Source organism: Zosterops lateralis (genome assembly GCF_965231275.1).
Source record: "Zosterops lateralis genome assembly, chromosome: 2".
In the NCBI taxonomy this organism is placed as follows: domain Eukaryota; kingdom Metazoa; phylum Chordata; class Aves; order Passeriformes; family Zosteropidae; genus Zosterops; species Zosterops lateralis.
Genome location: NC_139763.1, coordinates 14192569 through 14205148, shown reverse-complemented (window position 1 = coordinate 14205148; position 12580 = coordinate 14192569). Strand labels below are relative to the sequence as shown.

The following is a 12580-nucleotide window of genomic DNA, read 5'->3' as shown; positions in this document are numbered from 1 at the left end:
GTGGAAAATTTTAAGCAATGCAGAAAACTTTCAGTGATGCCACATTTTTGAAAAATGCTTTTACAGCTATCACCTTTTACTTTGCTGCTGCCTGTTAATTCCAACTCAGAAAAAACAAACCACAATCCCAGCTGGGGCTTTATCCCTGAACCATCCCCAGCTGCAATACAAACCATTATACCTGACACCAGGCTGTATATGGCTCCAGAACATGCCGTAATTGGGAAACCCCCTCTTCCAATTCAGTTCTGGGATTCTCCACATATTTAGTCTCACGAGCTGGGGAGGAGTACAGTGACAGCTGTGAATATTAGCAAACAAGATGTTAAAAACAAAGGTGTAATTGTGTAAGTAGGTCTTCAGGGCATGAACAGTCTAAGCAGAGAACACTGTGCTTACTACATAAACAATGCATAATAAAAAATCACACAGCTCTGAGACAACCATTATGAGCAAAGTTTAATTATAAAGTACATAATTATGATGAAGATGACTTCTAACTGCTATACAATTCATTCATAGCTACTATATGATCCAAGTCACAAGTTATAAATTAATATTAAACTAGTTTAATAAGAACACACAACATAATTGTGAAAAATGTTTCTCACCTTAATCAGCACTTCTGGTTCCCAGTTAACATACTGAATGTACTAGAAATCACAATCAATCATTTTCTATATTTGCACAAGCCATCATTACAGAGGCTAAGCAGCTTCCAACAAAGGTAACATCCAGTACAAATGTGCCTGTTTGTTCCTGAGCAGGAAAATGGTACAACATCCCAACCTTTGGTCATTAACCACATCAGCAACTGACAGCATTAATGGCACCCTGGCACTGAGCAAAAAGAGGAACTGTAACGAGCAATGAGCATCTTCACAAAATAAATGCTAAACCACTCTGCTTAGGGTTTAGAATCACAACATTTACTACAATTACCTAAGCATATTTCAAATTGTATTCCATTAAAAAAAGACTAAATTTTGTACTGTGGAAGATGAACAACAAGGTTCAGACGAAAACAAAACTTACTAAAATTTCTAGCAGTTTATATACTACACAGATGTTTAGTGTAAAGAGCTTATATTTTACACCATATTTATACTCTATTTAGTAGTTTATTATAAACTGATGATTACAAGTATTGCTGCATTAAAATGTAGCTAGCTCTCTTTTCATGATCAGCTGGAAAACTGTCTCTATGACATAATCAAAAAAGCTGCTAACCATAACATCATATAAAATTACAAAAAAAGTACGCAATAATTTGATAACTCATGCAGCTGCATTTCCCACAATACTTTGAAAGACAAAAATTTTCAGCCTCACTTCCCTAGGAAACCTGGTCATTCCTGGCAATCATAGTCACAAGCTGAACTTTGATCCTACTGGACAACCTAACAGCAATGTCTGGCACAAGGACAGAAGCCTTGGAGATAAGGAAATTCCCATATATTTTATGAAACTAGACAGCTGACACAGTAGAGATCCAAACTAACAGCCTGTGAATGGCAAGAAAGGCAGCCAAAACTCCATGGCTTGCACATTCTGGTGTGCTGGAGTTGAAGGGAAGCCCATTACTCAGCTGGCATGAACTCCACGCTGCTGCCTCACGCCTGACTCAGGCCAGCAGGAGTTGGGCACGGCCCAGGCCGAGGTTCAGGAGCCCATGGCAGCCACGGCTCCTCTCACTCTGCACACCCGGGGAAACTGCCCAGCCAAAGACCTGAGTGTGCACAAAGTCTGATTTAGTTCCTGTGCTTGCAGTGCAACACTAGCTTGGGCTGAAGTACTTTTTTTAAACGACTGCATGCTCTCATGCAGATAAAGCTGGATTTAGGTATGAACTATTTGTTTCAATTTTTTTTTAGTGTTGGAGACTTTTAAAAGCCTGTGCAACAGTGCTGGTGAGTCCACAGTTTGATAAGGTATTTTAAGACTCTACTTATAACCAAGATATTTGTAACATCCTAAAGAAATTAAAACATAACAGGTATTTTTTACCACTACTTATTGTATTTGTTGCTGCTTAGGTCTGAAAATACTGTGAAGAAAGGAAAACCAATAAAATTCTATAGGCTACTATGGTGGATTAAAAATACTGCCAGACAAGAATTTTGACCATAAAAAAGAGAATATTTTTAGAAATAAACCATTCTGATTTGCTGTTTTAGTGGAGAATATAAATGAGTTTTTATTAGAATTTACCAACAGTACTTACAGTAAAGAGTAAGTGGTATTATCTGGATAAAAAGCAAAGAAAATATTCCTGTGGATTTGAAATATAACCATAGGTAATCTACAAACATGAAAATGTAATTTCTGAATGAAGAATAGAAGGCTTTAATGTAGGGAAGGGATCTTACACACAGGCAAGCCTGTCACTATCAAGTGAAGAACATCAAATGCAATGCCCATAAGCAAAACTATATAGATGTCTCTGTTGTGGAAAACTGAGAAGCAAACTTAAAGGCATGAATACAAAAGGTGACAAGATGTACCTAAATGCTTTCATACGTCAAAACACAACGTTTCCAGAATTCTTTAGAGAGAAGAGCACTAAGACTCTAACCACTCTTACCTCCTCAGTTTTCAGCAACTCTTTTTTGGAAGTCTTCTCTGAAGAAGCAGCATAAACCTGGACAGAGAGCAAGCCCAGGCTGACAGGGGTGGCCCCCAGCCGAATTACCTGGAAACGTTACAGGAAGACAAATACATCACTATGTGCAAACAAAATGGCAACGTGTTTGAACATACCCAGGTAGACAATGTTTATGTCCCTCAACGTGGTAAAAAGTGATATATTAAGATGGAAATAAGGAGAAAGGAGGGCCAGCAGCACACAATCTAATGCTCTCAGGCACTCAAATGGTAACATCTAAAGCACTAAGATGGTAACTGGAAAAGCCTAAGGCTAAAAGGAGACAGTAGAAATAAATGCTAATCTCATCAGTTTTCATCTCACAACAAGATCTTGTTTTCTCTAATTTAAAATCATTTTTGTATTAACTTTCTCAGTTTAAATAGCAAGATTATAGTCATATTTTAAAGAACTTTGTGAATTCCCATAATATCTCCATTTTTCCATAGTTAGTACCAAGAAGCTCAGTGTTTTACTTCTACTTAATATCTGCATCTAGATTTAGGAAAACAATGAGACCTACAATTATAAATAGCAGAACAAAATCAATACTTTCTAAGAATTTTAGGAATGTTTTACATTATATAAACAGAACAGATGATGGGGGATACAAGCATCATAAAGTTAGCCTAGGACACTTTTCTGTAAGAAACATGAATTGCTTGACTGTCTTTGGAATACTTTAGATTCATTCCAATCACACAACACAACCACCATGAGTAAGGTGGATATAATTCTTCCAATCTTCAGGACCTACACTAAACTGAATTTCTTAATGGGAAAGTCTGCTTCGACTTAAAAAACAGAAGAAAAAAAATTCACAGCTGCACAGTAAATCAAGAATGCCCAGAGAGCATTTTCCAGCAAACACACATCTTTATTAACAGCAAAGTATAATTCCAGAAATGTCAGTTGAAATGGGAAAGCTCTCAATGTCTCATACTCCTCTAACTGCTCAGGGAAACGTGCAGAGTTACAAGGGCCTGTGTTTTCCTGTATCAGGTTACAGCACCAGTGGATCTAACACCAAACTGGAGGCGTCTGGCTCCTCTCCAGCACTGGCTCCCAGAAGTCCTGCTGCTCACCTTGCCCTAGCTTTGGTGGCCGGACTCTTCCACCGTGAGGCAATTCACCTCGCCAATTTGGCAAAAGATTAACCCTGAAAGAGAAGTGGAGAGCTTTGTGCGGGCTGAGCAATCCGAACCCTTCCATGAAACAGCCTGACAGGCACCAGAGGAACTGTGTGGGCCAGGGGAGAGGGGATGGGAAAGGAGGAGGCAGCAAGGCCTCTTCCTTTTCACAAACGGTAGGTAGGGTCTGTTGCACTGACCTAGCTGCTTGTGAGGCTGAAGCCCTGGTCAAACCACACGTCCTCCAAGCTCTTGGGCTGGTAACTGGCCCAGCCACGGCACAATTGCTCTGTCTGCCTGTTGCAGAACTGTTAGAAAATAGCTTTAAAATTATCCAGACCACATCAGCTTAATGTAGGCAGTCAAGCATTTGCAGCTTAAATTTCTTCCACTGCTTTGCAGGTGGAATGTTTATCAAAGGGAACCAAGAGACTCCTCAAACTAAAAATTAAGACTGTATAGTTCTCAAACTTCCTAAAAATGTTCATTGAACTGTAGAGAAACAGCACACAAGAACTAGGTCACAGGATTGCTTTTCTGGAAGACATAAGGGATCTGGTGGGTCAAAAGGTACAGAAAAACTTGCTTAAAATGCAAGTTTTTCCTTGTCTGAATTTATGGACTCATTACTAAATCACTATAAATGAAACACCACAATGACTGGATCAGCTGTTCCACAGCCAAGGAAAGACAAGGATAATCTGTAATAGTTTTTGTTTAAACACTTTTCACGTACTTCCATTAGCCAGGACAAAACCAAACACTACTAACCATTAACAGCTGTAGAGTTTATTTCCTCAATCTTTCCTTTTTTCACTGCAAAATTGGTCTTTCACTGAAAAAGTAAAAATCTAAGTGCATTTTCATTATGAAATATGTTTTCAAACAGTGTAAATGGTGCTAAGTGTCACCAGCAGAAACAGTAAAACCAAATGTTTTAAATATTTGTGATTTTTATATAAAGACACAAACAGCATAATACTGGAAGCACCTGGGTTTCGCAAAACAATATCAGTGATCACAGAACTACTCAGACTGAAAATGTCAACTGTTTACTTTATCAAGATACTGAAATGAAGTAATTTTCCATTGGTTTTACTTTTAAACAAAATTAAACTAACCTCTGAAAGTGCTAGTTGAATTTCTTCTTAAATGTGCTCTTGTTCAAGTCATGCTGCAAAGGTCCCCTACATCAACTGCCTTACAGGACAGACAGAACTGTTGAAATATTGTATATTTGCACACACAGAAATATTCATTTGGGAGTATGAAAGATCAACTGCTGTACTTTTTGTTTCCAAAATTCCTTCAGGATCTCATTTTTGAATTCCACACTAACCACATATCACTAAAGCAATTGCTTTAGTAAAACATTTTGAGTGATTGAGCTGTGCCTTCAGCCTGCCAGTCTTACAGCCACTCAATCAGTATCAGAAAAGCAGAGCTGACATTCTTTTCTATTGGCAATGCTCTGCAGTTGTTTTAAGCAAAAAAGATACTTTTACTCCTCTCTAGCTAGGAATTCAACTTTATCTTTAGACACCAGATAGAAAAAGCTTGAGCATACTTTTGAGAAGGGTGAGTTCTAATGTATGAAACCACTTCATTTTTCTCTTCTTTTTCTATTCTTCTTCCTATTTCTCAGCCCAAACTATAAAAAACATAAAACCACAATCCAAACTCTTCAACACTCCTATCCCTGAAGCACAAATATCCCAGACAAAAAGCCACCTTTCCCTTTGGCTCTCAGAGGCACAACATCGGGTTGGCCTGAAGCACCTAAACCCTCAATGGCTGTATAAAAGTACTGATATTACACATAGTGCCTAAATGCACAGATTCACATATGACCCCTCTAATGACAATTCAGCATCCATTATGGAATTCTCAATTATTCCGAGCACAGAATCCCAACATTAAAGCACAAAAAGAGTTTGTGACAAGAGCAGAGCAAGTGAGGGCTCAGTGCATCAGTACTGCAGACACAGGATTGTCACGATTGGAAGGAACCTCTGCAGACCATCCAGGCCACACGCCCTGGCAAGGCAGGGCCACCTGGAGCAGGTGACATGGGAACATGTCCAGGTAAGTGGGTTTTGAGTATCTCCAGAGAGACTCCACGACCTGGGCACCTGTTCCAGTGCTCTGCCACCCTCAGTGTAAAGTTCTTCCTCATGTTGAGACGGAACTTCTTGTGTTTCAATTATAATTTAGTATACTTAGTATATTGATATCTATATTGTCAATATTTCACACAGAAAATGGTACCATGGAAAAAGAACACCAAGAATCGAGCATCACCAGGTTTTGGTGGTGTAGGAGTTTTTTTTGAACCAGCAGCCGTAACCAGGATCTGACCGGCCCACAGAGCTCTCTGGGGCTGCTCTAACAAGAGGCAAAGACCTTTGAGACGGCGAGGGCCGGACCGTGCCTGTCGCAGGTCTCACTGACAACCTTCACACACTGACAGGGAGACTTTTCAAGATCGAACTGACACCTCCAAGCGACAACTGCACGAACCCAGACTCTGCGGTAACGCAGCTCCGCGCTGCTGGGAGCAATTTCAAAATAAGCAGCAACTGTAAGGAAGGGATGTGATGTGCAGGCACGAACCCAAACTCTGCGGGAACACAGCTGCGCGCGGATGGACCCCAGAAGCAATGTTAAGTAAGGAATGTGCCTCTTCTCATGCAACACGGAGAGCACGCGGTTCTGAAGCGCTAGAAGGAGCGGTTAGGCAGCTGCAAGGAGAGTGAAGCTAGGAGCCTGCGGAGCGTTAAGAGCAGAAGGCGCGGGCGGGCAGAGCGGGGCGGCCCCGGGCCCGGGCGGGGACCCCTCCTCACCTTGAACATGGCGGCGCCGGGCGCGCGGCGACGGGGCGATGGCGTCACCGCGGCGTGACGTCACGGGTGGCCCCGCCCCGCGCCCGCCCGCGGCCGGCGCCGCTCTGGGAGCGGAGGGTGGGGATGGTCACGGGAATGGCCGCGGGGCTGTGCGGGACAGGAGCGAGGTGCCGCAGTGCCCAAAGGGCGGACAGCCCGCCCCGCAGCCCCGCAGCCCCGCAGCCCCGCAGCCCCGCAGCCCCGCAGCCCCGCAGCCCCGCAGCCCCGCAGCCTCGCAGCCCCGCAGCCCCGCAGCGCGGCTCGGTGTGCTGCCCTGCAGCCTTTGCAAAGAAGGTTCGGCTGTTCAGAGACAAAAGAATCAGGATCACGGAATCATTTAGGTTGGAAAAGACCTCTGGGGTCGGCGACTCCAAGCTGTGACCGGACATCACCTTGTGAACTGGTCCATGGCACTGAGTGCCACGTCCAGTCTTTCCTTAAACAGTCCTCGGGACGGTGACTCCACCAGCAGCCCATTCCAATGCCTACTCACCCTTTCTGTGAAGAAATTCTTCCCAGTGTCCAACCTAAACCTTCCATGGCACAGCTCAAGACTCTGTGCTCTGGTCCCGTCACGGGCTGCCGGGCAGAACAGACCGAGCCTCCTGTCAGGGCTTTGTGGAGTGAGAACATCAGCCCTGAGCCTCCTCCACACCCTGAGCCACCCCGGCTCCCCCAGGAGCTGCTCCTCACGAGGCCTGTGCTCCAGACCCTCCACCGGCTCCATTGCTCACTGTTCCCTGCCAGGGTAATCTGGACAGGTGTGCTGGCTTTGCCTGGAGTTAATTCTCCTCACAGTGGTTGGTTAGGGGCTGTGTATTGGATTAGTGCTGGACACAGGGCTGATAATACAGAGATGCTTTTGTTACTCGTGTGTTGAAGACAGAATATCCCTTTTGTCCCCTGGGGTCACCTGTCCCGATGTGTCTCCTCTCACATTCCCAGCCCCTGGAGGCATGGCTGTATGAAAAGCAGAAAAGGCCTTAACTCTCTGTAAGCCCTGCTCAGCAATAACAAAACCATCTCTGCATTATCAGCCCTGTGTTCAGCACTAATCCAACACACAGCCCCTAACCAGCCACTGTGAACAGAATTAACTCTACTCCAGCCAAAGCCAGCACAATGGGGCTAGTGTATGATAATGTTCTGTGCCTTTCTAATCTCATTTTAATAACTAACTAACTAAATAAATAAATAAATAAAACCAAGCACCATTTTCTCAGTACTTTTACACTCTTTGGTCTCTACATCCCCTGTGGCACCTCCCAGCTCACTTGAATTGGACAGGTGCGAGTTTTTTCTGCTCACATCTGCAGCAAGGGAGGGTCCTGTGTACATCCCATGGTGACTGACTTGTAACTCAGTGGGAGATTGTGAAAAACGAGTTCTACTCTCTTTTAAAATTTTATAAGTTTAATAAAAAATAAAAATAGACAATTAGGAGACAGAACAAGCAAAAGTTTCTTGGCTGAGGGTGCTTGGCATAAAGTCAGCAGCACATTTTTTACTCTTTCAGACTTTGATATTTAAGGATTGTTGTGTTGAATGTTCAATAGATGTTAATCAAACATAATTTTTTTAAAATCAGTTTTAAGTATCTCTGATCACCTTATTTGATTGATTTGTTTGTGGATGGCTCCATTCTGTCTGGTAACATGGGTATAATTTTTTTCTTGAAGTTTTCTGGTTCTTTTCATTTGGATAAGAAAACAGAAAGTTAACAGGTTTTTTTATGAAGGGTCACAAGGTGACACCCCCCCCCCCCCCCCCCCCCCCAATAACTTCTGGCTTGGTTTAGACATTACAAAGAAGAGACTAAAAAACCCTAGTCTTTTACTGTTAACCCTCTGATATAATCAGAAAATATACTTTTATTACCTTTCTAAACTCTATTATTAAAACATAATACAGTACAATTATACATATAGTAGTTATGTTAATATTTGCAAAAAGCCAACTATATAATATGCATTTATAACAGAGATGAATATCAGAAATGCGAAGTGCTAAATTTCTGTCAGAAAATGCACCTGGAACAGGCTGCGCAGGGAGGTCGTGGTCACCATCCCTGGAGGTGTTCAAGAAACTTAGTTTCTTGAAATAAGCTAATATTGATTTTAGAATATGAATACCACTGTGTTAGTCCTATAAAATGTTATTAGAAGAATTTTACTGCAAAAGGTGAATAATCTGAAGAATATGGTAGCAAACAGTTCATCAGGAGCAGTACTGTGGAAAGACAAACAAGGCATGCACCCTTGTACAATTTTCTTTGTGATTTGTGTTGTTCTCTCTTAAAATTCCTGTATTTCTTTACTGCAGATTCTTTATAGACCTAACAGAAGCAGCTGAGCAGGAAGAAGTTTAACCATTGCACTGCAGAACTGGGTAATGCTGTTTAACAGGCAAATTAATGGGACAGCAGAAATGCTGTCAACAAATGGTACAAGATGAGCTCCAGTACCCACAGACAATACTGATATTTTGTTATAGATTTGGTTATAAAGATTTTAGCATGGAAGAGTTAAACCTAAAATGTACCTAAGTAACCAGTCAGTGAGGAAGACTAATTGCCCTCTGCCTCCACTGCACCATGCTTTGCACAATCAGCTACATTTACAGAATATAAGCAGCCAGAGTGAGGCAAATGTTTATGAAAAATTGATTTTGCAGCATTTTGTGGAGGTTTTGTCAGGATATGGAGTGATGGTGTTGTTTGCAAAGCAGTTGCATTTCTTGATGCATTTGATTAATAATTTTCAAGGAATTTGAGAACGAAAATGTTCAAAGCTAAAAATTATAGGTGAGCCCACAAGAGGACTGATGACATCAAGGTGAATAATGGCACCTGTTCTGGTTAGTTCTCAACCAAAGCCAAGTCCTATGCCATGGGTAGGATTGACCATTCCTCTATTTTTGCAGGGGCCAGACATAAGAATATCTCAAATACACGGTCTTTTTAAGTTTGGTACGTGAACAGTAAAGAAAATTCCAATTCTTTCTGGACATAAAATGGTGTAAATGTTACACATATGTATTTTTGTCATCAATTTATATGTAGTGGCTATACAGCAATTATTAATACAGTTACGTAACACGGATATAAATATCTGAAGAACAGATGGTTGTTTCAAAAAAAAAAATTAATCCAAGTAATTTTATTAGCTCAGGCATCTTCAGTGCACTTTTTTTTGTTAATGTGGAAGTTAATCTTTAAAACTACTGATATTATTAAAATAAATGGGAAAACAATACAAATATATTTGCTTTCATGTAGTTATATTCTTCTCTTATGCTCAAAGAGGTTGTCCCTTCAAAATTATCCCTGGGACAAGGATAATATATGCCATAATGGATTATGCAGTACAAAACACTCAGACAGGCTTAAAAAGGAGCTGAAGTTTCTGCTGCTGAGGCCACAGAATAAAGAAGTTTGGCATGATTGACTCCTGGCTGTTCCTAATGTAGGAACCTCTAGGCAAATTTCAGCTTGATTTTGCATGCCAGTATTTTTCTTTCTCCTTGGTAATGGGCTTTTCTAAACACTTGTGAAAGACACATTTCCTTCAGATAACTGCAGCTCAGAGAAGCTTGAAAACATTGCCACACTTCATAAACTATGACATCACAGGTAGAAATACAATTTAAGAAACTTGATCTCTAATCCTCTGCCTTAGCCAGTATGATCTGAGCTTTCATAATGTTGTATTAGATTGCTTGTTTACAGTTTATTTTTTTGTCAGGAAAATAAGATCAGTCCTTTACTACAAATAAAATTATAGTTCTTTTCCACACATTTATAATTGTAGGAATAAATTGATTTGTTGGATGTTAATGTTAAAATCTGAGTGTGTAACATCTGTCCATCAAATACCAATGAAGTTACCTACTCACACTGATCACTGGAAAACATTATAGTTCTGGAAGACTGGTTTATGTTGATGTTCTACTTCATGATAAATCTTCCTGTATATTAAAACAAACAACCCCAACACCCCCTATGTTTTTCCATGCATCTTCTCTCATTAAAACAAACGATTTTTTTGAAACACCATGACTTGCAACTAGTTTTGCCAGCCTGTTTAGAATTCAGATTTGAGGTCTTTATAAAATAAACTGCTATTCCACCTCTTAGAGCTTTTTGTTTGTGTTGTGTTTTAAGTGGAAAGGATGCTGTTTGGCAGATCTCCCTTCAAGTTCATTGAAAATATGTAGTTAATAGGAAATACACAACCACAAGGGCTTCAGTAAATTCAACCTTCAGTTGTTAAGCAGCTTCACCCAATGCAGTGAGCCTGGTGCTCTAAATGCCCACACAAGTCACAGTGGGAGGGGGCAGGTCAGACGCAGCTTTGCTGGATGGCTCTGCAAAGCACAGCTTTGATCAATTTCTCAGGTTCCTGTCACTTTTAGCGAATATTTGTTAGGCAGCTAATTGAACTGGCTTTTATTGGGTGCACAATGACAGACTTTTCACAATGCCTTTGTGAAGGGGGAGTAGTTTGCAAGCTACATGCAATACTCCTTTATCCTTTTTACTTCATTCACTTCCTAAATAAAAACAAAACAAACCGAAATTGAAAAGCTTTTTGTATTTAACGATACTGTCTTATTTAGAGTGAAACTTACCTTGTGCTTTTACTTTTCACACTTAAGGTGGGTCGTTTTCCAACGTTTGTCAGAGGCACTTTATTGGCAGCTATACGAGGTCTAAAGTCACACATTCAGAAAGTAAATTGGGTGCTGAGAACAGATGCCACTGCAGAGCTATTTGTGCTTTTCCACTGACCTACCTTTAATTGCAGCAAATTCCTTACTGCATTCACATCTGAAGTAAACCAGGACTTGAATTTTAGCACCTGTTGTCTCACCACCTTTGTCACCTTTTGACAGCATCCAAAATACAATCAGTGCTTTCCAAATAAAGATCCTATAATCCAAGACAAGGGACAGGTAGAAGAGAGACATAAATAATGCAAAAATCCGAGTGTAATTCAACTGCATCTATTTCACTTTTGATATTACCATGGTTAAAAAGCCAAAAACCGAAACATTCCTTCCTCAATTCAAATCCTTGGCTTCTCACTGCAGCCACCAGTAGCTCTGGTTCCACATTTTTCAGCTACTCTTTCCAGCTGCAATGAATAATTCTTCTGTCGTTCTATCAACAAGTTGTTGATACCACAACAGAGACGAGTGGATTGGCTAGTCAAGCACAGGTAACAGGCTACCAATAGCAGTGAGAACACAAACACCTTTTGATGCCCTTAAGTACCCAACACAACAAAGCCCAACTCCTTTCAAAATTCAAATGCACCTCAGATTTCAGTTGAACAGGACACATTCTGGAAATCAACTGAGGGTAAAAGATGAAAGGTCCTGCACCTTTGCCAGTCCTTATATATTTTGTGCATGATTTTTTTTTTACCTTAAAAATAATTTTCACAGTAATTCCTAATTTCTTAGCAAGGTGATGTGAATAGCTTTACCGCATTTGCCTGTAAACGTATTGATTTACATATATTCGTAAATATGCATGTATACTAAGTGTAGTACATTATTTACCTAAACAAGTTTTTGGCCTACCAAATAATTTTCAATAAAGGTACGCATTCCTTCTGGAAGCAAAACTCCCTTTTTGGGACGTAATCTGGTTTCTGTGCAAAATACTCATTAAAAAGCAAAGCACTTCTGCAGTTCCTTGCTCTGTGGTACCATGGCATTTGTTTAGGCTGGGTTTGCACCTTTGCATTCCTTTGCCTCATATTCATTAAAACCCATCATATCTGGTACCTTCCACTACTGCTTCCTTCCTGGGAGCATTTGCCACAAAGGAGCAACACCCAACCTTACACAAGCTTAATCCTGAAGTGCATTTAGGAAACTCTAGGACATGTGCCAGGGGCCTCTCACGATCACTAATG

The 12580-nt window shown here is 40.9% G+C and overlaps 1 protein-coding gene across 1 annotated transcript in view; it reads right to left on the bottom strand.

Moving 5' to 3' along the window:
* The window catches only part of APOO (apolipoprotein O), a 28856-nt gene extending 22164 nt beyond the window's left edge, over positions 1–6692 (bottom strand). Inside the window, exons 1-3 of the mRNA XM_083855419.1 lie at positions 6618–6692; positions 2585–2692; positions 182–301 (exon numbers count right to left, since the gene is read on the bottom strand). Of these exons, the coding sequence (XP_083711545.1) occupies positions 182–301; positions 2585–2692; positions 6618–6626 (237 nt within the window). The 5' untranslated portion in view covers positions 6627–6692. The remainder of the gene's footprint in view (positions 1–181; positions 302–2584; positions 2693–6617) is intronic.
* Between the last annotated feature and the right edge of the window lie 5888 nt (positions 6693–12580).